At 42.3% G+C, this 21,606-nt stretch overlaps 4 protein-coding genes across 10 annotated transcripts; 2 read left to right on the forward strand and 2 right to left on the reverse strand.

Moving 5' to 3' along the window:
- Positions 1-1,657: 1,657 nt before the first annotated feature.
- lsm10 (LSM10, U7 small nuclear RNA associated) lies at positions 1,658-3,091 on the reverse strand. Of its 5 annotated transcripts, none has more exons than XM_023975103.2 (3): positions 3,008-3,091; positions 2,302-2,505; positions 1,658-2,016 (listed from the first exon to the last, which is right to left on the reverse strand). In XM_023975103.2, the coding sequence occupies exons 2-3, from the start codon at positions 2,467-2,469 to the stop codon at positions 1,816-1,818; spliced, it is 369 nt and encodes a 122-aa protein (XP_023830871.1). In that variant the 5' UTR covers positions 2,470-2,505; positions 3,008-3,091; the 3' UTR covers positions 1,658-1,815. The 5 variants fall into 5 exon arrangements, with proteins under 5 accessions (XP_023830871.1, XP_023830870.1, XP_023830873.1 ...); XM_023975102.2 differs by having other exon boundaries at positions 2,996-3,081; XM_023975105.2 differs by having other exon boundaries at positions 2,317-2,505; positions 2,948-3,055.
- A 12-nt stretch (positions 3,092-3,103) lies between these two features.
- On the forward strand, positions 3,104-5,157 carry LOC111955053 (glutathione S-transferase A). The gene has a single exon (XM_023975099.3). The coding sequence runs from the start codon at positions 3,208-3,210 to the stop codon at positions 3,895-3,897; it is 690 nt and encodes a 229-aa protein (XP_023830867.1). The 5' UTR covers positions 3,104-3,207; the 3' UTR covers positions 3,898-5,157.
- Positions 5,158-5,230: 73 nt separating this feature from the next.
- On the reverse strand, positions 5,231-13,818 carry oscp1a (organic solute carrier partner 1a). 3 transcript variants are annotated; one of them, XM_070435986.1, is made up of 11 exons: positions 13,493-13,818; positions 12,692-12,721; positions 12,338-12,492; positions 8,818-8,985; positions 8,052-8,132; positions 7,803-7,906; positions 7,234-7,362; positions 7,048-7,102; positions 6,385-6,527; positions 6,180-6,240; positions 5,231-5,801 (listed from the first exon to the last, which is right to left on the reverse strand). In XM_070435986.1, the coding sequence occupies exons 1-11, from the start codon at positions 13,602-13,604 to the stop codon at positions 5,664-5,666; spliced, it is 1,176 nt and encodes a 391-aa protein (XP_070292087.1). In that variant the 5' UTR covers positions 13,605-13,818; the 3' UTR covers positions 5,231-5,663. The 3 variants fall into 3 exon arrangements, with proteins under 3 accessions (XP_070292087.1, XP_070292086.1, XP_023830874.1); XM_023975106.2 differs by lacking the exons at positions 12,692-12,721; positions 13,493-13,818 and adding an exon at positions 5,944-6,045 and having other exon boundaries at positions 5,715-5,801; positions 12,338-12,488; XM_070435985.1 differs by lacking the exons at positions 12,692-12,721; positions 13,493-13,818 and having other exon boundaries at positions 12,338-12,488.
- A 3,820-nt stretch (positions 13,819-17,638) lies between these two features.
- LOC111954797 (1-phosphatidylinositol phosphodiesterase-like) lies at positions 17,639-20,122 on the forward strand. The gene is made up of 3 exons (XM_023974709.2): positions 17,639-17,701; positions 18,404-18,465; positions 18,601-20,122. Exons 2-3 carry the CDS (start codon positions 18,431-18,433, stop codon positions 20,120-20,122), a joined length of 1,557 nt encoding a protein of 518 aa, XP_023830477.2. The 5' UTR covers positions 17,639-17,701; positions 18,404-18,430.
- Positions 20,123-21,606: the final 1,484 nt, after the last annotated feature.

Below are 21,606 nucleotides of genomic sequence, written 5' to 3' on the forward strand. Positions count from 1 at the left end.
GTAGTACTCTATACATGTAACTGACTGATAATGGTGAAACTCTATCTGAAATCAAGCGTTAATCTTCTTCTCCAGCCAACACACATTATCTCAGACCTGTCCTCTTCCTGACACTGCTAAGAAATAACATACCCATTTAGAAATTCCTCTAAATCCCAAACACCATCGGAACATTTAGGATAGCCATTTCCAAGGGAAGCACTTCTTTCTTCCTCTTAGTTTCTCTGCTCAATGCCATTGGCCCCAAGAAGTTCCATCCTGTTTCCGTGACTGCCAATCCACCAATCACGTTCAAGAGTGAACCAAAAGGCTTTTATGAGTGGGTTCTGTTTGGGAGAGGGAGAGCTAAGCTTTGGAAACAGCCCTGTTTTTTTTTCCTCATTCAGACTGGTATTGATCATGTCATCTTTCCCCTGGCTGGCCTGTGGGCAGGGAGGGAGACCGGCCTAGTGTGAACTCAGACAGATGGGCATTGTGGTCTATCCTAGCCGAGGCTCCTGGCCATGTTTGCGTCCCAAATGACACCCTATTCCCTTTATAGTGCACTACTTTTCATCAGAGCTCATAGGGATATTGCACCTCAGTGCAATACATAGGGAATAGGGTGCCATTTGGGTCACAGCCATGTTCATGTCCAGTAGAGAAAACACTGCCCCCACACAAACACACCCTCACTGTARTGTAGTGTATGTATTGGTTCCTGTTCAAATTCTATATAATTAAAACATTTCCTTGCTTCCTTGAATTCATAAGTACAGATCTAACACAGTTGGATAGGTGAAAGCAAGGACTCCAATACATAGCTTACAGGATCAACCGTCTGTGATCACTTCAAGGAAGGGACGAAAGGTATACGTAATGAAATAATGGTATACATAGGCGTAACCTACATGGCGTGCTTTTACATCTGCATTGCTTGCTGTTTGGGATTTTAGGCTAGGTTTCTGTACAGCACTGTGACATCTGCTGGTGTAAAAAGGGCTTTATAAATACATTTGATTGATTCACAATAAACCAAATTGCATTGTGCCTATATCAAAACCAGTTTTCCAAGACAAAAGGACAATCTAACCAACAAAATATAGCAATCACACATCTTGTCATCTTACCAAACAGCACTTAAGCCATTGCATGGCTTGGAATTACTCAATTAGTTTTGTTTTCTGAAAATGCAATGATTTCTTTAAAAAAGGAATGTTTATTCAAAGTATTTCAACAAGAGGTGGAGCAAAACGAGAATCAAAAACACTTAAGCATCAAAAAGAATAGTCTTATTTACCAAAGAAAAGTCTTTACAATGCCAACTATTGACATTCTTAAACTTTAGTTGTTTTCTTTCCTTGGATAAGAGAACCTGTCACCCTCTGTGAATTATAATGTTAAAGCATTATGAACATAAAGACTCAAGGATGACACCTGTAACTTGTGAGAATCAATTCAAATTCATATTCTTCTGTTCTGGAGTCACAATTTCATTAATGAAACAAGGAGAAATTGCACAATTTGAAATGAGCGGTGATGGAAGGCTCCTTGGGGCAACACAACCTCCACCCTTCTAACCTCGTCCCCTGGTTCAATTGCTAGCCAACCACATACAGACAGAGAGAAAGCCAACTGGTGGATGAGAATAACACTCTTCAAGTTCAATTATTTTATAAATTCAGTCTGGTCCCAGATCTGTTTGTGCTCTTGCCAACTCCATTGCTCATTGTCAAGCCACACGTTTGGGATGACCATGAGTGACAAGGAGCTGAAACTCAGGTCAGAAAAGGTCAGCCCCTTGGGGCCAACACAACATCCTCCACCATTCCAAGTTCAGTTCTTTTTCTTTAGATACTCCTTCCTGCCCCTTTTCTCGCCGGCAAAGTTGCGAACGCGTCTGATCCTGGTCAGCTGGGTCTGTATGGTCTCCATGATGTCCACGTGGTCGGGGATGTGGACGTAGCGCACGTTCCTGGCCGTGATAAACAGATCGGCCAGCTGACTGAGCCGGCCGCGGCGGTCCCGGTACAGCACCTGTGGTCGAGGACCACATTGGAAGGATTAGGATATACTTATTGTCACCAAAGGGGAAAATCGTCTTGGACAATTAAAGAATGTGCTGCTGCTTCCACATAGAATAAATAAATACATAAAATCTAATCGTGCAACACATATCATTATCATCATCACTATGAGTTAACATTGGAAAAACGTGTATTTAACACATCCATGTGTCATCCTCTGGAGTTATTTGTACTTTCACATTATTGTTTCTAAATGTCAAAAACAGTTTCACCCAAAAATCAACCAATCATTCACCTCCTCCAGACGCACGTTCATGAAGGCGTCCACGTTGACCACACGTCCCCTCGCCGTGCTCTCATCCCTCAGGTCCACGGTGGTCACCTCCCCCTGAAGCCCCTGGAGAAGGATCACTAGGCTGTTCTCTGCTATGGTGCGCTCCCTGATTGAATGGGACACCTCCATTGGTCCTGCTTAAATTGAAGATACAGCCAGGGAAGACTATGGAGAGGGAGGAAAGGGTCTGTGTATAAAATGTAAGAACTTGATATTGATTCGTTTCCAAAACGTTTCTTGCAAAAACGGCATTATGGGTAGATCTATCATACATTATATTTCTAAATAGAAGGCTCTGGTGCACGCGTTGGATCTGCATTCCCATCTGACGCATAGACCAGAGCCACTATTTTTGAAAAACGCGACACCGTGCGCACAAATAAATATGTTCTCACGGTACAGCACAACATCTTTACTTTGGTGGGTTACTAAAGTATATATATAAGTCAAGTCAATAAGCATAGAGAAAGAATCTCCTAAAGGATCAATAGAAGTCGACAAAGCTAGATTACTCGTTGTAGTGGCGCGATGGACTAGAGGTACAACAACAGAAGCTAGATAACATGGACTTTACACAAAGCTTGTCAAAGCTAAGACGCGAGCGTACATTTTGGTTGATTCGTTTACATTCAGAAGAAACCAAGGTTAAGTGTACTTAGAGAAGAACCTCGCAGCTAATCATGTCAACGGAGCAAACTTGAGGATGAAAGTAAACCGCCGGAGCAGTTTGATGACGTTTCACAACTGTGTCGTCTACGTCACCGCCAACTGCCACGCAGGGCCCATGTATTTCGAAACTTGCCAACGTCTTGAACAACACTACCAAGTCGACTACTCCTCGCTTCTTTCTCTGCGGTGTCTACAATCATGGCCAATAACATTACACTTCTCTGGTGCACCTTCTCGGTTCCGTGCTGGCGGGTTATGATCGCTCTGGAGGAGAAAATGTTGCAGGGATACAACCAGACGCTGTTGGACTTCGATAAAGAAGAGCACAAATCTACAATAGTCATGGACCTCAACCCCCGGGCACAGCTCCCTACATTCAAACACGGGGACTGCATAGTGAACGAGTCCTATGGAGCATGCATGTATTTGGAAAACCAGTTCAGGTCCCAGGGGACCCAGATGATCCCTGAGGGTCTAGCCGAACAAGCCCTGATGTACCAACGCATGTTTGAGGGCCAAACCTTCTACGAGAAACTTAGTGATGTGGTCTACTATGAGTATTATGTCCCTCAGGGAGAGAGACATGACTCTGCTATCAAGAGGAACAAAGATAACCTTGCGATTGAAATTAAACTGTGGGAGGGATACTTTCAGAAGATGGAGGCAGGCTCTTACCTGGCAGGAAAAGCCTTCTCGTTGGCTGATGTCCTTGTCTTCCCCACCATTGCCTACGCCTTCCGCTCTTGGCTGTCAGCAGAGCGTTACCCCAAACTGAGAGCATACTACTCTATGATGAAGGACAGACCAAGTGTCAAAACTACCTGGCCCCCACACTGGCTGGAAGACCAGGAAAAACCTCAGTGGGGTGACTTTCTCAAAGAGCTCTGAGACTCACACCTACTTAAGGAACACACACACAATTTTTAAAGTATTTATAGGCACTTAAAATCTATGTACACTATATATACACAAGTATGTGGACACCCCTTCAAGTTAGTGGATTCGGCTGACAGGTGTATAAAATCGAGCACACATCCATGCAATCTCCATAGACAAACATTGGCAGTAGAATGGCCTTACTGAAAAGCTTAGTGACTTTCAGTGTGGTGCCGTCATAGGATGCCACCTTTCCAGCAAGTCAGTTCGTCAAGTTTCTTCCCTGCTAGAGCTGCCCTGGTCAACTATAAGTGGTTATTGTGAAGTGAAACGTCTAGGAGCAACAACGGCTTAGTCAAGCAGTAGTAGGCCACACAAGCTCATAGAACAGGACCGCCGAGTGCTGAAGCGCGTAATAATCATTAGTCCTCGGTTGCAACACTCACTACCGAGTTCCAAACTGCCTCTGGAAGCAATGTCAGCATAAGAACTGTTCGTTGAGAGCTTCATGAAATAGGTTTCCATGGCCGAGCAGCCGCACACATGCCTAAGATCACCATGCGCAATGCCAACCGTCGGCTGGAGTGGTGTAAAGCTCGCTGCCATTGGACTCGGAAGCAGTGGAAACTCGTTCTCTGGTGTGATGAATCACGCTTCACCATCTCGCAGAGTCCTGACCTCAACCCCATTGAAGAACTTTGGGATGAATTGGAACACCAACTGCAAGCCAAGCCTAATCGCCCACATCAGTGCCCGACCTCAATAATGCTCCTGTGGCTGAATGGAAGCAAAGTCCCCGCAACAATGTTCCAACATCTAGTGGAAAGCCTTCCCAGAAGAGTGGAGGCTGTTATAGCAGCAAAGGAAGGGGACCAACTCCATATGAATGCCCATAATTTTGGAATGAGATGTTTGACAAGCAGGTGTCCATATACTTTTAGTTATGTGGTGTAGCTTCCCTTTGTTGCACACCTCATGAAACAGAAAAGTTGCTTTTATTGTGGGTTTCCTAACAGATGAGTAGTTTTACATTCACCAAGCAAACATAATTTTAAGCATTTACACATTTGTTTTTGTAACAAACAAAGGCTGTTTTGTACTGTAACACCATCTATGTTTGTAAGAACATGACTTAACAAGAAAACATGTTTTTAGAAATACATGGCTCTGCTGGCATGTTGTTACTACTCCCCCTGCTGGCGATCTGAGGCTCCTTCAGGAAAAAAACAAGATCTGTGCAAATCTACAAAAATACAAATGTGGAAAAAGATGCTTGAGTGTTGGTTTATTGAAGACAACTGCTTCTTATATTCAATGACTGGTAGATCATTTACCAAAATATGAAGTGCCACCGAGTACAAAAATAAAACTCATACATACTATATATAAATATTCTCTATATACACAAGATTTTCTTCAATGAATCATCTACATTACAAATATACAACATAACAGCTATTCATATCTACAATAATTTTCATTTATTTTTACAGTCTTATACTTCACTTTTTGCACTCGTTTTAAGATGTAATCTACAAACCAGAATAACACCACCAGASGGATGAAAAGATTGACTAAAGTAATACGTGATTCAACTTTTGTCCAACAAACGAGCCTAAGAGGTAATGTTGAGTTTGTGTATGTAAGCATTGATTGACCAGCTCCAATATAGTGGATAACCACAGTAACATTAGGCAYCCAAACTACAATAGGCATCTTGCCCAAACTACAATACTGATTGTACAGCTCTACCCACCAAAACCTCAACATAATCAACATTATAGTTCAATAAGTTCATCCATCATGGCTAGCAGGTCATCCCCCTTGTTGCTTGGTCCCGCTGGCGATTCAGTCTGTTCAGGCTCCCCGGTAAACTCTCCCGCGATCCGAGCCAGTTCTGTGTTGACTTGCACGTCCTGAGAGGGAAAAAAMCCCCACTTCATTTGATGCATAATCAGTACAATAATGAACTACAATTGTTGCTTGATACAGATATGCTGTTGAGCTTAAAGGGGGTTTAGTGGAGATTGTAAAAGAGAGCTGAGCAGGAATACACACCAATGACATGGTGATCTTTGGTTTGTCAGTCTGATGCTAGGTTGCCTGCCGAGAGTACTTAGCACCTCTGAACAGAGTGCCAGCCGTAATTTGCAAACCGATCTACATGTAGAAACGCTTGAAAATGTCAGCAGTCAGACGGTCCCTAAAACACACTGCGGCGAACAAACGCCAGATGAACGGCAGATCGCATTTGGTATGTGTAATTGCTATGAAATTACTCAATACCATCATACCTGTGTTGCTTGAATATTAATCACTTGGAATGACTGATCCCCATTCCCTCCTGATGCTCCACTGTAGAAGACAAAGATCATTCCTTCACACATACCAATTACTTGCTCTGATCAAACCAAATTATAGATGATCAAGATGCTGCAATGTGCATCACAATCACTGTTAAACAAAGAACTAAGGCACTAGTAGTGAAAGAGAACTCACGCCTCCTCTTCTTCTTGGTCTGTGGCAAAGAGGTTGACCCGGAACCCTGTTTCAGTGTTTCGGTTCTGAACCTTCATTCCACCCAGCAGTCGAGCCAGCAGGTTCAGCTCCTCTTTGGCCAGGGGGTTGGGTTCAGAGTTCGCCTGTGGAACAATAAGTATATATAGTGGGGATGCATCCCAAATGGCACTATATAGGGAATAGGGTGCCATTTGGGTTGCAGATTGGGTTACTTGGGTTTACTGCCCCCCCATGGAGAGTAAGTCCTGTGTGGATCAGTTGGTAGAGCATGGCGCTTGCAACGCTAGGGTTGTGGGTTCAATTCCCACGGTGGACCATTATGAAAAGGTTTTTAAAAATCATGTAAGTTGCCTGGATAACAGTGTCTGCTAAATGACTCAAATGTACAGTAAGTGCTAGTGCCTCAAGAGGGCAGTCTTTACTGTGCTTGTAAGCATGCACACCTGGGGTTGTATGGATCAAGTCTCTCAGAGTAGGAGTGCTAGGATCAGGTCCTACCTGTCCATGTAGTCTTATTCAATGTAATCTAAAAGGCTAAACTGATCCTAAATCAGCACCCCTACTTTGAGATGCATGATACATACTGCCTGATGACAAAAATGAGGGCACTTTAAGTGGAATGAAGTGTGTTCAGAGTTCTACCTTTTGAGAGTAGTTCTTGGATGTGTGAGTTTCTTCTGGTTGAGTCACACTGTACCTGTTAGAATTCAACAGATACATATCGATTTAAAACAAACAGCTAATGTAGATTTACGACTCCCTTTCCAGGATTTTTTTGCCATTTTAATGGTCGAGCCTCCATGCCAGGTGCAGTAGGTAGCTACTTACATATTTGTCCCAATTCGGATGACTCTATCTCCAAACCGCTCAAAGGAGCCCACTCGGATGGAGCTGGTGTACCTGCCTCCAGTGGGGAACTCCCATCTCTTCCACTCCTTCCCATTGCTACTAAACATCCTGTGATAACAGGAAGTCAGAGATGAAACCCTGAATTCAGATTGGTTACATTGATGTCTTCAGGTTGAAACGCATCTAAAAGGGAACTAGTAAAAAAAGGAACAGACTAGCAAAATACTACCACTAACTGTAGCATGTGATGCATGACCGTCAATACAATTCCTCTTGGCCTTTACAATGCATTTCTATATGACCTCTCAGTCACTACTCATGGAGACCAGGTAGTTGATCCGTTATATAGCGGTTCAAATATGTTTAACACCTCCGTCGCGTTACTGCCAAGTTAACCTAACGTAGCAGGCTTAGAAAGATGCCTGAGCGGAGTTCCCACTTCAGTGTTTTCAGGGGAAATGGAAGTTAGGTTGAAAATTCTATATCCCTGAAAACCAGATCTTAGCGTTTTCTGGCGACTCCACATTGGCTACTGCCAAGTATTTTACCTGATTAACCCCGGGACTTCTGTCCCATGGGGCACTGGGCCTGTGGTCGAGAGAGAAAAGCGTCCATTGGGATTCTGCACTTTATCCTTGAGGAAAAGTGATACCTGTCAGAGACAGCATTCATATTTGTTTTTGTTTTTGTCAACAGCAGAATCGGTCAAAATACGATTTATTTGTATGGATTTTTTATTTTTTATTATACAGAAACATTAAGTTTTTAACAGCCGATAAAGATAAAAAGGGACTTACCCTGACATGCATGTCTTGAAGAAATATGAGAAGCGTTTGTCGGAGGAGTTGAAATTCCCCATCAGACAAGGGTGTGTACACCTTTAGCAAACAGGAAGAGTCGAAAAGGGTACATCAGACTTAGCTTGGCATTACAAGCAGGATGTGGGCGAGACAGCAGATTAAGGCCATCTTTTTGTAGTTTAGGTAAAGCATGCATGTAATCTGTCACAATTAATCAGGCTGCGTCCCAAATGGCACCCAGTTCCCTACAAAATTGCACTACTTTTGACCAGAGCCCTATAAACCCATTTCCCAATCATGTCATGAAAAGTTGTGTGTGCAGTTCCGAATCAGAAACCGTTTTGTTTACATAGAAGTAAATAAGATCACATCTGACTCCAGATGCAGCTCATGTAAATTAGGAAACATGTAATCAGATGGCTATTGTCTACATCATCACAGGTGTCAGACGATTGATTACCTAGCAAGCTAAAGAGGCATAAATATTACAAATAGAGCTAGATAGAATAAGCCAGAGGAATAATATACTTGTTGAGTATAGCTATAGCCATCAATCTTGTGTTCTCATGGTCAACACTTACTCAGTGCTAAGTTTGTCAAGGTCCCGACATCAGTGTATAGCTCTCTGCTACAGGGCTTTTGGTTGCGAGCATGTACACGGATCACTCGAACATGATACTTTTTTGTAAATAAAAAAAATAATTGCCATACATCAAAAGTAGTGCACTATATAGGGAATAGAGTGCCAGTGACAGGCCCCTACCTCAATGATCTTTCGGTGTGTCTCATCCACTTGGTTGAGAACACTGGGGGTGTCTCTCACAAACTCCCGGATGGCGTCTATGTGATTGTATGAAATAATCAGCAGGTCTCTGGGACGTGGACATAGCAGGAGTTGGTATTTGAAAGCCATCACCATCAATTCATAAAGCTATACAGAAAACAGCAGACAAAAGAAAACACAAATTACAGTACGTTAAATGCAAAATAAGATGGCATGACCAGTATTTTCTAATCTACTCATATTTGAAAGGGGCCTGTTGAYGGGCCTAGTGGTTGAGGCTAAAAGGGATAGGCCGCAGTGTTTCACATTTAAGCTGTGTTCGAATACTCATACTAACCTCACTATTAGTGACGTGAATTGAGTATATAAACCCAGCAAAAAAAGAAACATCCCTTTTTCAGGACCCTGTCTTTCAAAGATAATTTTAAAAAATCCAAAGAACTTCACAGATCTTCATTGTAAAGGGTTTAAACACTGTTTCCCATGCTTGTTCAATGAACCATAAATAATTCATGAACATGCACCTGTGGAACGGTTGTTAAGACACTAACAGCTTACAGACGGTAGGCAATTAAGGTCACAGTTATGAAAACTTAGGACACTAAAGAGGCCTTTCTACTGACTCTGAAAAACACCAAAAGAAAAGATGGCCGGGTCCTGCTCATCTGCGTGAACGTGCCTTAGGCATGCTGCAAGGAGGCATGAGGACTGCAGATGTGGCCAGGGCAATAAATTGCAATGTCCGTACTGTGAGACGACGAAGACAGCCCTACAGAGAGACAGGACGGACAGCTGATCGTCCTCGCAGTGGCAGACCACGTGTAACAACACCTGCACAGGATCGGTACATCCGAACATCACACCTGCGGACAGGTACAGGATGGCAACAACAACTGCCCGAGTTACACCAGGAACGCACAATCCCTCCATCAGTGCTCAGACTGTCCGCAATAGGCTGAGAGAGGCTGGACTGAGGGCTTGTAGGCCTGTTGTAAGGCAGGTCCTCACCAGACATCACGGCAACTACGTTGCCTATGGGCACAAACCCACCGTCGCTGGACCAGACAGGACTGGCAAAAAGTGCTCTTCACTGATGAGTCGCGGTTTTCTCTCACCAGGGGTGATGGTCGGATTCGCGTTTATCGTCGAAGGAATGAGCGTTACACCGAGGCCTGTACTCTGGAGCGGGAAATTTGGAGGTGCATCATGTTTTGGGCGGTGTGTCACAGCACATTGGACTGAGCTTGTTTGTCAGGCAGGCAATCTCAACGCTGTGCGTTACAGGGAAGACATCCTTCTCCCTCATGTGGTACCCTTCCTGCAGGCTCATCCTGACATGACCTCTAGCATGACAATGCCACCAGCCATACTGCTCGTTCTGTGCGTGATTCCTGCAAGACAGGAATGTCAGTGTTCTGCCATGGCAGCGAAGAGCCCGGATCTCAATCCCAATGAGCACATCTGGGACCTGTTGGATTGGAGGGTGAGGGCTAGGGCCATTCCCTCCAGAAATGTCAGAGAACTTGCAGGTGCCTTGGTGGAAGAGTGGGGTAACATCTCACAGCAAGAACTGGCAAATCTGGTGCAGTCCATGAGTAGGAGATACACTGCAGTACTGAATGCAGCTGGTGCCCACACCAGACACTGACTGCTACTTTGCCCCTTCGTTCAGGGACACATTATTCCATGTCTGTGGAACTTGTTCAGTTTATGTCTCAGTTGTTGAATCTTGTTATGTTCATACAAATATTTACACATGTTAAGTTTGCTGAAAATAAACGCAGTTGAAAGTGAGAGGATGTTTCTTTTTTTGCTGAGTTTAGTATGCTTATTGGTCATAGTATGGATATAGCTAGTATGCCAAAAGTTCCTGGATGTCGTAATAAATTCGCCAAAATTCGAAGTATACATGCAGTGGACACTATTGCCGTGCTTTTATGGCCCATAATGCAATTCTTCCAAAAATGGTCATGGCTTCACGTTTTCAGATTTGAAGAAAATGGCGGAAAATATGCAGCCGAAGTCCTACAAAAGCGGATACAAATTCATTGTTTTAACCAATTATGAAAAATTGTTGAGCAATGTGAAAAAGTAATGACTTTTCAAATAAGTTACGTTACACGTTGTGTTGGCTGACAATTTGTTAGCTACGCTATTCTTACGAACCGCATAGCATTACAGCAGTAGGTACCGATACGTTAGCTAACGTTAGCTACCTAACGTTAGTTGGCTACTAATACATCGAACTTGCCAGGCAGTATTATTAGCTATCTGCTATCTAACTAACTACCTAACGTTTATTGACTTGATTATTCACATCATTCTACTCCGATTTCAGAGCACTCTCGCCCCGAATAACTGATGAATTTACGAACACTCAACACCCGTTGAATATGGCCGGTGTCAGTAAACGTTGGGGGGAAAAAATCATAATAAAAAATTTGCCAGCAGCATAGTTAGTCATCAACGCTCTAGACAACATGAAAACAGCCTAACCAGCTCTGCTAGGGCGAGTAAAATAGTCAGAGTGAGGTGTTCTCAGTCTCATTTGTGTCTGGAAGTAGCTAGCCAATGTTAGCCAGTTAGCTTGGGTGCTTGACTGCCGTTGAACGCTCGGATCAACCCTTGGCCAGAGCTTCCAGTGTGCGCTCTGAATGCTCCGAATTTATGAACAGAATCTGACAACACTCTAGATTTACGAACGCCCAGAGCGCACTCTGGCACTCCGGATTGAATTTACGAACACAATCGAAATCATAAAATGTTCAGCTAGTCATTTGTTATGCTAACAAGCTAGCAAGAGGTTTCATAGCAACCGTATCAACTTCCAGTAGACAGGCGAAGCTCTAGTACGCTCAACTGAAATGATACCRTTCGTTTACAGTATACTAAAATTAACTAATATAGTATGTCGTATATACTCATTAAGTATAGTACACAGTATGTTAGTATGGGTATTCGAACACAGCTTTAGTTTTCCCCCTAGCACTACACAGCTGATTTAAAGGGGCAGATTGAAAGGGGCAGTGCAGTCAAAAACGTATTTTCCCTTTTTTTCTTTCTTCTTCACCCTATGAGGTTGACGTAACACTCTGAAATTGTGAAAATKATGATAATGCCCTTTAGTGCAAGAGCTTTTTGAAAAGAATTCCTAGAATTTCAGCCTGCTCAGGTGGGATGGAGTTTTTGGCCCATAGCATGACATCACAATCTGATCTGATTATTCTGACCAATGACCAGTCATCTGTATTTGCATATGTATCCTCCTACTTTGAAGGAGTAAGCGGGGTAGGGTTGATTCAATCCGCCAATCATGGCTGTGTATGTAAATTCACTGGCAAAAAATATATTTTGAGTTATTTTCATGAAATAAAGTGATGTATTAGCCATACAGTGATGATTTACAGTAAACAGACTACATGGAGGCTTTAAATAATAAAGTAATTTCTAAGCTTGGATTATTTGAATTAGGGCCTCTAGTCTACTGTATGTTGCCTACCCTATCCATGCTGGCGGGGTTGAGCCTCATGATGGAGGCATGGGCTAGTCGTGTTAGCACTGTTCTCAGAGCCCTATTACTGTAGAGGTCCTGAGGCTTCAGCAGTTCCTCCATAAAGGCCTTACTGAACATGGTGGCTATGATGTCATTCATAACTATAGACATGATAGGACAGACAGAAACAGTTAATTTATTAAGGACTTGAACAAAACAAAAATGTAAAAAAAAGTCAAACATTTTGGTTAGGAATGCATTTTAGGTGATACAAAATAAAGGTGATAAAATGGAGGTACAGAAAGGAATCCCAAAATTTTAGGATACATGGGAGAGGGATCTGACTGGCTAGGAAGATACCTCTTTTTCTGTCGTCATCTGACCATACACCTGCAATAAAGTGATGTTTAGGGAAATACATATGTCAAGGAGGGCAAAAATATAATATGTTTAGGGGGGGGGGGGGAGATGGTTAAATTCAAACTGCTACTACACCAAAGATACTTGCAATTAACTCATACATTTAAAGATTAGCAAAGTAACAGAGTGATGCTGAGACTTTTTTTAAAAACTTGAACTGTGCAGATGCAAAGTTTGGTAACAAAATGACAGCACAAACAGTCATTCTGTTACCAAACTTTACATCTGCATTGTTCTTCAAGTAAGTGTGTTTTTGTAAAATATTCTGTTGAAATTGTTAACAGTAGTCATTGAGCATAGTGCTTTGTTGTTTGTTTAACTTTGCAATCATTGGTTTTTGTTTGACATACATTTTAAAGCAAAAAAAAATCTGAGTATCAGCATCACTCCGTTACCATAGAATTGCCCAGATCAGGGGTAGGCAACCCTATTCCTGGAGTGCCGCAGGTACCGCAGGATTTAGTTTCAACTAGGCACCACACCTGACCAACTGAGCTAATTGATCAGTTCAATGATTGCCTGAATTCAACACCTGGTCTTCCAAAACATGAAGTTGCACTCCAGGACGAGGGCTGTCTACCCCTGGCCCAGATGAATAGGTTTCCCCTATTCATGTGTGACTGAGGTTAGTCATCTAACTAGTTAGGCTAATTAGAAAGGGTTAGGATTAATTGGGAGTCTACTGTGTGCGCAGCTAACCTGCCTTCAGTAGCTAGCTATACTAATCTAGTTACAGACTACCTTTCTGTGTATTATCATTGGCGGTATTCTGAGTTTGAAGACGTTGGTCCAGAATATAGAGCATTTCTCCGCCGAGGTTAATAAAAACTAGAGGAAGTGTTCTCATAGACATCTTGTAGAACCAGAGGATTAGCTAGCAAGCTAGTTAGCTCACTTGCTGTATTGGTGGACCGTGCTGTACTGAGACTGTGGATAACTACCTTTATCTGCTAACCTTGTAGTAAATGCATAATGTCAAAATGCTCAACTACACCGTTTAAATTAGCCTAGTCCAGGTAACAGTTAGTCGATGGGTTCTTCAACCTCTGCTCCGCTCTTCAATCACAAAGTGGACAAGTGCAACAGTTGCGCATGACAGGTGGCTAGTTGATTCGCTCAAAGTCACGTGGCACAGCAGAACACAACCAATCAGACAAATTGAACCACATCATAGACCAACCTCTATCTTTCCAGTAGTGATGGGCATTCCGGCTCTTTTCAGTGAGCCGGCTCGTTCTGCTCAGCTCACCAAAAAGAGCCAACTGTTTTGGCTCCCAAACGGCTCTTAAAAAAAATATATATTTTCTTTTTTCAAGTCAAACAGTTTGCGATAGTTTGACTATGATTGGTGTTAAAACAATTCGAATTAAATTATTAAATGAAATCATACTCTACCTTAACCACAATGTATTTAAAAATGCATTGGTTTGTTATGAAAAGTAATGCTATTAAACATTTGCATTTAAAGTATAATTCTATAATATATTGTAATGAAACAAGCAGGGGGCAGGTCTCGAACCCTCGACCTTCTAGCCCGAAGTCCAGCGTGCTATCGACTGTGCCAGAAAAGCGTGCTCGAGCGGCAGAGTCGATATCCCCGCTTATAAACCCAGGGTCGTTATAGTATATAAACGAAGTGCATATATATTTAACCATTCAAAACGAATAGGATCTGAACAGCATAATAGAATATTGCACCATATCAAAGGAAAATGAATGACAATTTGCAAAACTGCAGCATCCCACAAATTGAAATAAATGTAAAAAAGGATGATATTACACATGTGCATTTAAAGTATAACTTTTTTAATGTATATAAACAAAGTGCATATAAATGTAACAATTCAAAACGAATACAATCTGAACAACATAATAATAGAATATTGCACCATATCAAAGAAAGATAAATAACAATGTGCAAAACTGCAGCATCCCACTTAAAACATTAAACTGGTCCCTCTTTTCTCTCTCTTCTTTATTGCCATGTTATAACCAGCAACACACAGCAATGCTGACCATATTTAGCTTTTATGAGAGATTTGCATCCAGAATTGCAAGCTGCTTCACTTTCAAGGGGCTGATACAGTTTCTTCTTTCAGTAATTATTTGTCCTGTTTTCAAGTTTCCCTGTCATGACTTTAGTAATCCGTGGGTAGACAGAGGCCTTGTTCTTCCACCAGCTCAGAGGATCTGCAGATCTTTGGAGGAGCGGCTCCTCCAAATAGGACCGGACCTCCATTATGGCATCTGCTGAGGGATTCCTTCRCGCTGCATCCCCAGTTGCTCTCTCGTCAAACAGCAACCAAACAGCAGACGTTTGTGGCACTACTGCTGGTGCTTCTGCTCCCTCTTCTTCCTGTTGCCCTGGTGYTTGAGCCAGCTGACTGCTGGGGCTGTCCCTCCCTGCTGCTGAGGTTATTCTTTGAAGAGCCTCATCAATCGCTCTGGCATCACTGAAGGCTAACTTCTTAAACCTGGGGTCAAGTGCAGCGGTTTCTGATAGMACGTGATTATATTCCATTCTGTGGAACTTTCTGTCCATTGATGAACATAGGGTGTCAACTCTGTCCTGTGGTTACATTTGCTTCTCTCTGGCGGCTGGCTGTGATTCGCTGCAGACCCTTACACAGGAGTATCATTTTTGAGGCTGTCACATAGCTGAAAAGAGAGAAGAGTAACTTAGTTCAGGTTCATGTTTTGTCTACTGATACTACATTCTCATCTACTGCTCATATACATATATAATACTAGATTAAATAATGATGTAGTAATAACTGCTTACTCTACCTCTCTCCACTGATCTCCACAGTGACCTGCTCAAAGGGTTCCAGGACTCTGCACACCTCCTCCCATTTCTCTTGGGTCAGAGCATCAACAGGTGCATTGACAATGGCCAGGGTAGAGATGATGGCATCCTTTGACTCAAGAAACCGCTTCAACATATAAAATGTTGAATTCCACCTTGTAGTGCAGTCTTGTTTAGGCCTTAGCTCAGACATCCCCATATGGCGTTGTGTAGACTTTAATTTTTCAACACCTACTGTGCTCCTGTGGAAGTATTCCACAGCTGCTTTCACTTTGTCCACGGTGGGCTTCATCCACTTCAGAGCATYTCTTACAATCAGGTTGATTGTGTGGTGAGGCACATGGGCTACTAACAGCTTGCTACACAACATACACTTAGTATTACTTTCTTAGCTACAGTATGCATATCTCCCTGGCATATCACATAATTTATGCAGCAGCATACAAGACATTTTTGGACTCATCTTGTTGTGCTGTACTTACTTGAACAGGAAGGTGGCGCGGAGGTCCTTCGTGGGCAAATTTTGTTATCAAACATTGTCATCAAAGTCTGGCATTCTCTGGATTTATGGTGCTTTCAAGACAAGAGGGACCTCAAAAAATTAATTAAAAAAGGTAGAATCATGATGACGTCAGTGATCTTCAGGTCGTAGCTCTAGAAAGAGGCCTAAGTACCCGATTTACAATTCCGAGTTGGATGAAAGTTCAAAACGTATTTTCCCAGTCATAGCTCGTTTCTCCCCGAGTTCCCAGTTGTCTTGAACTCACAGTTAGCCACTGATTCCTTCCAAACCACTCAGTGTTGAATTTGCGATTTCCCACTTGTTGTGTAATGTTTATGTCCAATGGCCGATGAGCACCGATACGTTTTATCTATAATTTCAATTCCTTATTTCTCTTCAAATGACAACGATTAAAAAGGATTTGCCAGTAGATTGTCGACTTGATTCATGATGATGACTGCTAGCAAAWWTTTTTTTATTGGACTGACATGATCAGTCCAATCAAAGCCACTGTAGATAATGTGATTTGACATCATTTTATCCTTGAGCATTCTTGGATGGGCACTTCTAATGTAACTCTGTGGCAGCATTCAAGTGGCTAGAATTTTCTAAGTCTACGCTTAGACTTGGCAGTGACATTTGTGTCCCCATGAGTGACAGAACACTGAGCCAATCACGGCCCAACTCTCCGGGTTTTCTGCTAGCTTGCCGCACCATCACAGAAAGCACTGAGCTAGGTTGAAACACCTGCAATTTGGAGCTCCCTTACTCAAGAAAACAAAAGAGACCATCTTTGTATGCGGCTTTATTAACTCAATGATATATTTTTTTACATTATTTGCAAACTGATATGTGACATGTATTAATGCCAAAATAACATGCAAAACAGGAAAGCCCCCCCCCCAAAAAAAACAGGTGCCCCACCTGCCCTGAATGATGGGTCACCACTGATGCCCTTTGAAACAAATTTGTCCTCTGAGATACTTTTTTGACAGGACATCTCATCTCATATCTGGTAGGGGATGATCAAGCCAAACCTAAAAAAAACTTGTTGCTTATAAATAGTGACTATTCAAAATATAAAATAAAAGTTGAATGTAAGCATGGTTGGTACCTGTTGTTGAGGAGTCGATAAGAATGACCTGAAAAGTTGTATAACCTGAAATCAAACATTGCARTGAATAGCTTCTTTCATGCCACTGATGGCTGTGTTACAATATGAAAATATTCCCATTCATGACTGGCTCGTATTTCCATGATCATCAAAGGGTAGATCAGCACTCAAACATTACAGTTTAATTATTGTGTCTACTCATCATGTTTCTGTATTGCTAAAAGGAACCATTCCAAGGCCATATTGTCCCACAACTCTCTCATCGTCATCTTTTATGCATTCTTTGGAATCGATATTAACTTATTGCAGTACAGTATCATGGGATGTATTAGTGTGTGACTTAGGACAGGTACAGTGAAAGATGCAAATTCCTAATATCTTTTATGTACATTTGTGAGCCACAGAGCAGTGTGGGTGTAGTCCTAATAGTCTTACAGTCAGTTATCCAATCGACAGTTCCACGAACAGGATCATTGTCAACCTTTGATACAAACTGGGGGATTAGAAGACTCTTAAACACCTGTAGAGGTAAGGAAATATCATGGGGGGAAAAATTATAATATATATACACTGAGTGTACAAAACATTAGGTGAATCCAGGTGAAAGCTATGTTCCCTTGTTGATGTCACCTGTTAAATCCACTTGTGTAGATGAAGGGGAGGAGACAAGGAATAAAAATCCTTCTTTAACCTGAGACAATTGAGACATGGAATATGTATGTGTGCCATTCACAAGGTAAATGGGCAAGACAAAATATTTAAGTGCCTTTGAACGGGGTATGGTAGTAGGTGCCAGGCGCACCGGTTTGAGTGTGTCAAGAACTGCAACGCTGCTGGGGTTTTCACGCTCAACAGTTTCCCATGTGTGTCAAGAATGGTTCAACTTGACACAACTTTGGGAAGCATTGGAGTCAACATGATCCCTTTGGAACACTTGACACCTTGTAGTCCATGCCCTGACGAATTGAGGCTGTTCTGAGGGCAAAAAAGGGTGCAACTCAATATAAGGAAGATGTTCCTAATGTTTTGTACACTCAGTATATATCATGGACTAATTGGCTGATTGAAAATTACTGAGCAGTATTTGTAACATAGCTTTTGAATAGGATACAGCTTGGATTTTAACATGGGATATTGTTATTAAAAAGTTTTGTAAGTTCACTTTTTGTATTGTGTGTGTCATTACTATACAGTTCATGGGACAAGTGCATCCACTCTTTTCATTCCCAGATTGGCTTCATTGGAAATACTACAACCATGGGCTTCCCTCTATGCCTATGTCTTCTCTCTTTGTAAGTAAGAGTTATTTGCTTGCATTAGGCTCGTTTGCCACATGGTACTGGAGTTGTTCATAGAAAGAAAAATTACATGATCATTTAGTTAATGTAGGTTGACAGAAATGTGATGTCATGTCTCTTCCCTTTTAGGATTTTCACAACTGCTTGTGGTTCAGGTTTTAGTGACGACTCAACACTTAATGAAAACTCTTATAAGGAAAAGTGGATGGAGTCTATACCTGATGACAAACTCCTTTCGGCTGTTACTATCCCCGGAACTCATGAGAGCCTAACTCTGTATGGTGGACCACTTATACAGTGTCAGGCTTGGACCTTGGAGAACCAGCTGAAAGCAGGATTGCGGTACTTTGATATACGTGTAGAAGCCAGTATGTTCCACGACATCCTTGATGTCATGGATGGGCATTTAATACACACCAAGTTCCATGAGGTGCTGAACATTCTATGGGAGTTCTTGGACAAACATGGAAGTGAGTCTGTGCTTTTGAGAGTGACACTGCAAGGAATGAGCATGAAAAAAGCTGGAAAATGTATCAAAACATTGATTGAGAATTCTGAAGATAGAGTATGGACAAAGATATTTGTCCCCAAAATGCAAGAAGCAAGGGGGAAGATCATCTTCGTGCAGAGTACCAATTTCAATGTTGGAACACTTAACCATGACACTTTTGTCACAGGTGACGACACATTCAAAGACATTGAAAACATGATGAAGAAGATCACAAAACATCTGAAAGAAGCTGAAGAGAATTGTGGTCATGCATTGGCACTGACCGATTCCTCCGCCACAGCCATTTTCAAAGGCCCTAAAACTGTGGCCAAAGTAGTTAATGGTCAGCTCAGTAAGCTCATAGTTGAACTACAGACAGGCTCTAACAAACCAGACTGCTTGGGAGTAATCAGCATGGACTTCCCCAGTCCAGACCTCATCCAGAACATCATTGAGATAAACAGAAATCCAGGAAGTGGTTCATCTGAACAACCAGAACAGCCTGAACCAGTAGAGCCGGAACCTGCAAAGCCTCAGCCAGCTGAAGAGCCTGAATCAGTACAGCCTGAACCGGCACAGCCTGAAACAGCCGGGCCTGAATCAGTAGAGCCCGAGCCAGCGGAGCCTGAATCAGCAGAAACTCAGCCAGTAGAAGAGCCTGAACCAGCAGAGCCTGAACCAGTAGAGCCAGAGCCAGCAGAGGCTGAACCAGCAGAGCCTGAACCAGTAGAAAAGCCTGAACCAGCAGAACCTCAGCCAGCAGAAGAGCCTGAACCAGCAGAGCCAGAGCCAGCAGAGGCTGAGCCAGCAGAGGCTGAGCCAGCAGGACCTGAGCCAGTAGAGCCTGAACCAGTAGAGCCAGCAGAGCCTGAACCAGTAGAGCCTGAACCAGTAGAGCCAGAGTCAGCAGAGGCTGAACCAGCAGAGCCTGAACCAGTAGAGCCTGATCCAGCAGAGCCTGAACCAGTAGAGCCAGAGCCAGCAGAGCCTGAACCAGCAGAGCCCCAGCTGCCCAGAAAAACCACCAGAAAGAGCCTGAAACCAGCAGAGCCTGAACCAGCAGAGCCTGAACCAGCAGAGCCAGAACCAGTAGAGCACGAGCCAGCAGAGCCTGAACCAGCARAGCCAGAACCAGTAGAGCCTGAACCAGCAGAGGCTTAACCAGCAGAGCCTGAACCAGCAGAACCTGGGCCTGAACCCCCAGGGGAGCCCAAGGAGCCTAATGGAATAACCAAGGAAGAAGTGATGCCATGAGAAACATTGAACAGATTAAAAAACACAATTATTGTCCAATTAACCTCAGTAAAGAAGAATCACATCTAAAACCTTACAACAATAAATACAAAATCAAATCCTCCCTTCAAACAGTAAAACAATTGTCTACTATGTGGTATTTTGTATATTAACTGTATGCTTAACTATGAAAGACCAACTGTTCCATGTTGCAGTTGAAATATACAAATCTGATAGTTACTTTAAAATTAACCCATCTGTGCTGAGATCTGTCTGAGGGTATGTTTCCCATCAATACGTTTAATAAAATAGCACAGGGCCTTTCAGAAACCTGTATCTAAACCCACAGTGACACCTACAGGTAACAATGCATATTACTGCTTGTTTTGATGGTGATTCATCTGGCCATGTAAATGATTTCAAGTCTCTAAGGCGATCACTTACACCCTCTTAAAAATGTATGCATGTAACCTTTCAGTTTAAAATGTTTTCTAAAAAAAATCTCTCTTATATGCATGTAGAAGAGCTGCTTCAAAGAATGTATCTAAAACAACTTATAATGTCAACATAAATAGTTAGATACAAAGGCTGCGTTTACATAGGTAGCCCAATTCTGATATCCCTTCCCACCAATGGATCCCCAGACCAACCATACCAGACATTTTCAAACCAGATCTTTCTCAGAGCTGATCAGATTGGTCAAAAGACCAACCAGTGAAAAAAGACCAGAATCGTGCCGCCCGTCCAAACGCAGCCAAACTGAAGTGTTCTAAGATGGCTTAGAATTCAAAAAATGAAAGAGAAAAAAGGATAGTCACTTATGGCAGAGCCTTAATCTAATATAACATAATAGTAATAAAAAGATATATTTTTTTTTTCACCATGTGTCCAAATCCTTCCCTCCCACTTACATAAGTATTCACACCACTAAGTCAATACTTTTTAGAAGCATCTTGGCAGCGATTACAGCTGGGAGTCTTTATGGGTAAGTCTCTAAGAGCTTTCCACACCTGGATTGTGCAACATTTGCCCATTATTCTTTTCAGAATTATTCAAGCTTTGTCAAATTGGTTGTTGATCATTGCTAGACAACAATTTTCCGGTCTTGCCTTAGATTTTTCAAGTAGATTTAAGTAAAAAATGTAACTCGGYCACTGTCTTCTTGGCAAGCAACTCCAGTGTAGATTTGGCCTTGTGTTTTAGGCTATTGTCCTACTGAAAGGTGATTGCATCTCCCAGTATCTGGTGTAAAGTAGATTGAAACAGGTTTTCCTCCAGGATTTTTTATCCTGAAAAACTCCCCAGTCTTTAACGACTACAAGCATACCCATAACATGATGCAGCCACCACTATGCTTGAAAATAAGGAAAGTGGTACTCAGTAATGTGTTGTATTGGATTTCCCCCAACATA

The sequence above is a fragment of the Salvelinus sp. IW2-2015 genome, linkage group LG30 (genome assembly GCF_002910315.2).
Source record: "Salvelinus sp. IW2-2015 linkage group LG30, ASM291031v2, whole genome shotgun sequence".
In the NCBI taxonomy this organism is placed as follows: domain Eukaryota; kingdom Metazoa; phylum Chordata; class Actinopteri; order Salmoniformes; family Salmonidae; genus Salvelinus; species Salvelinus sp. IW2-2015.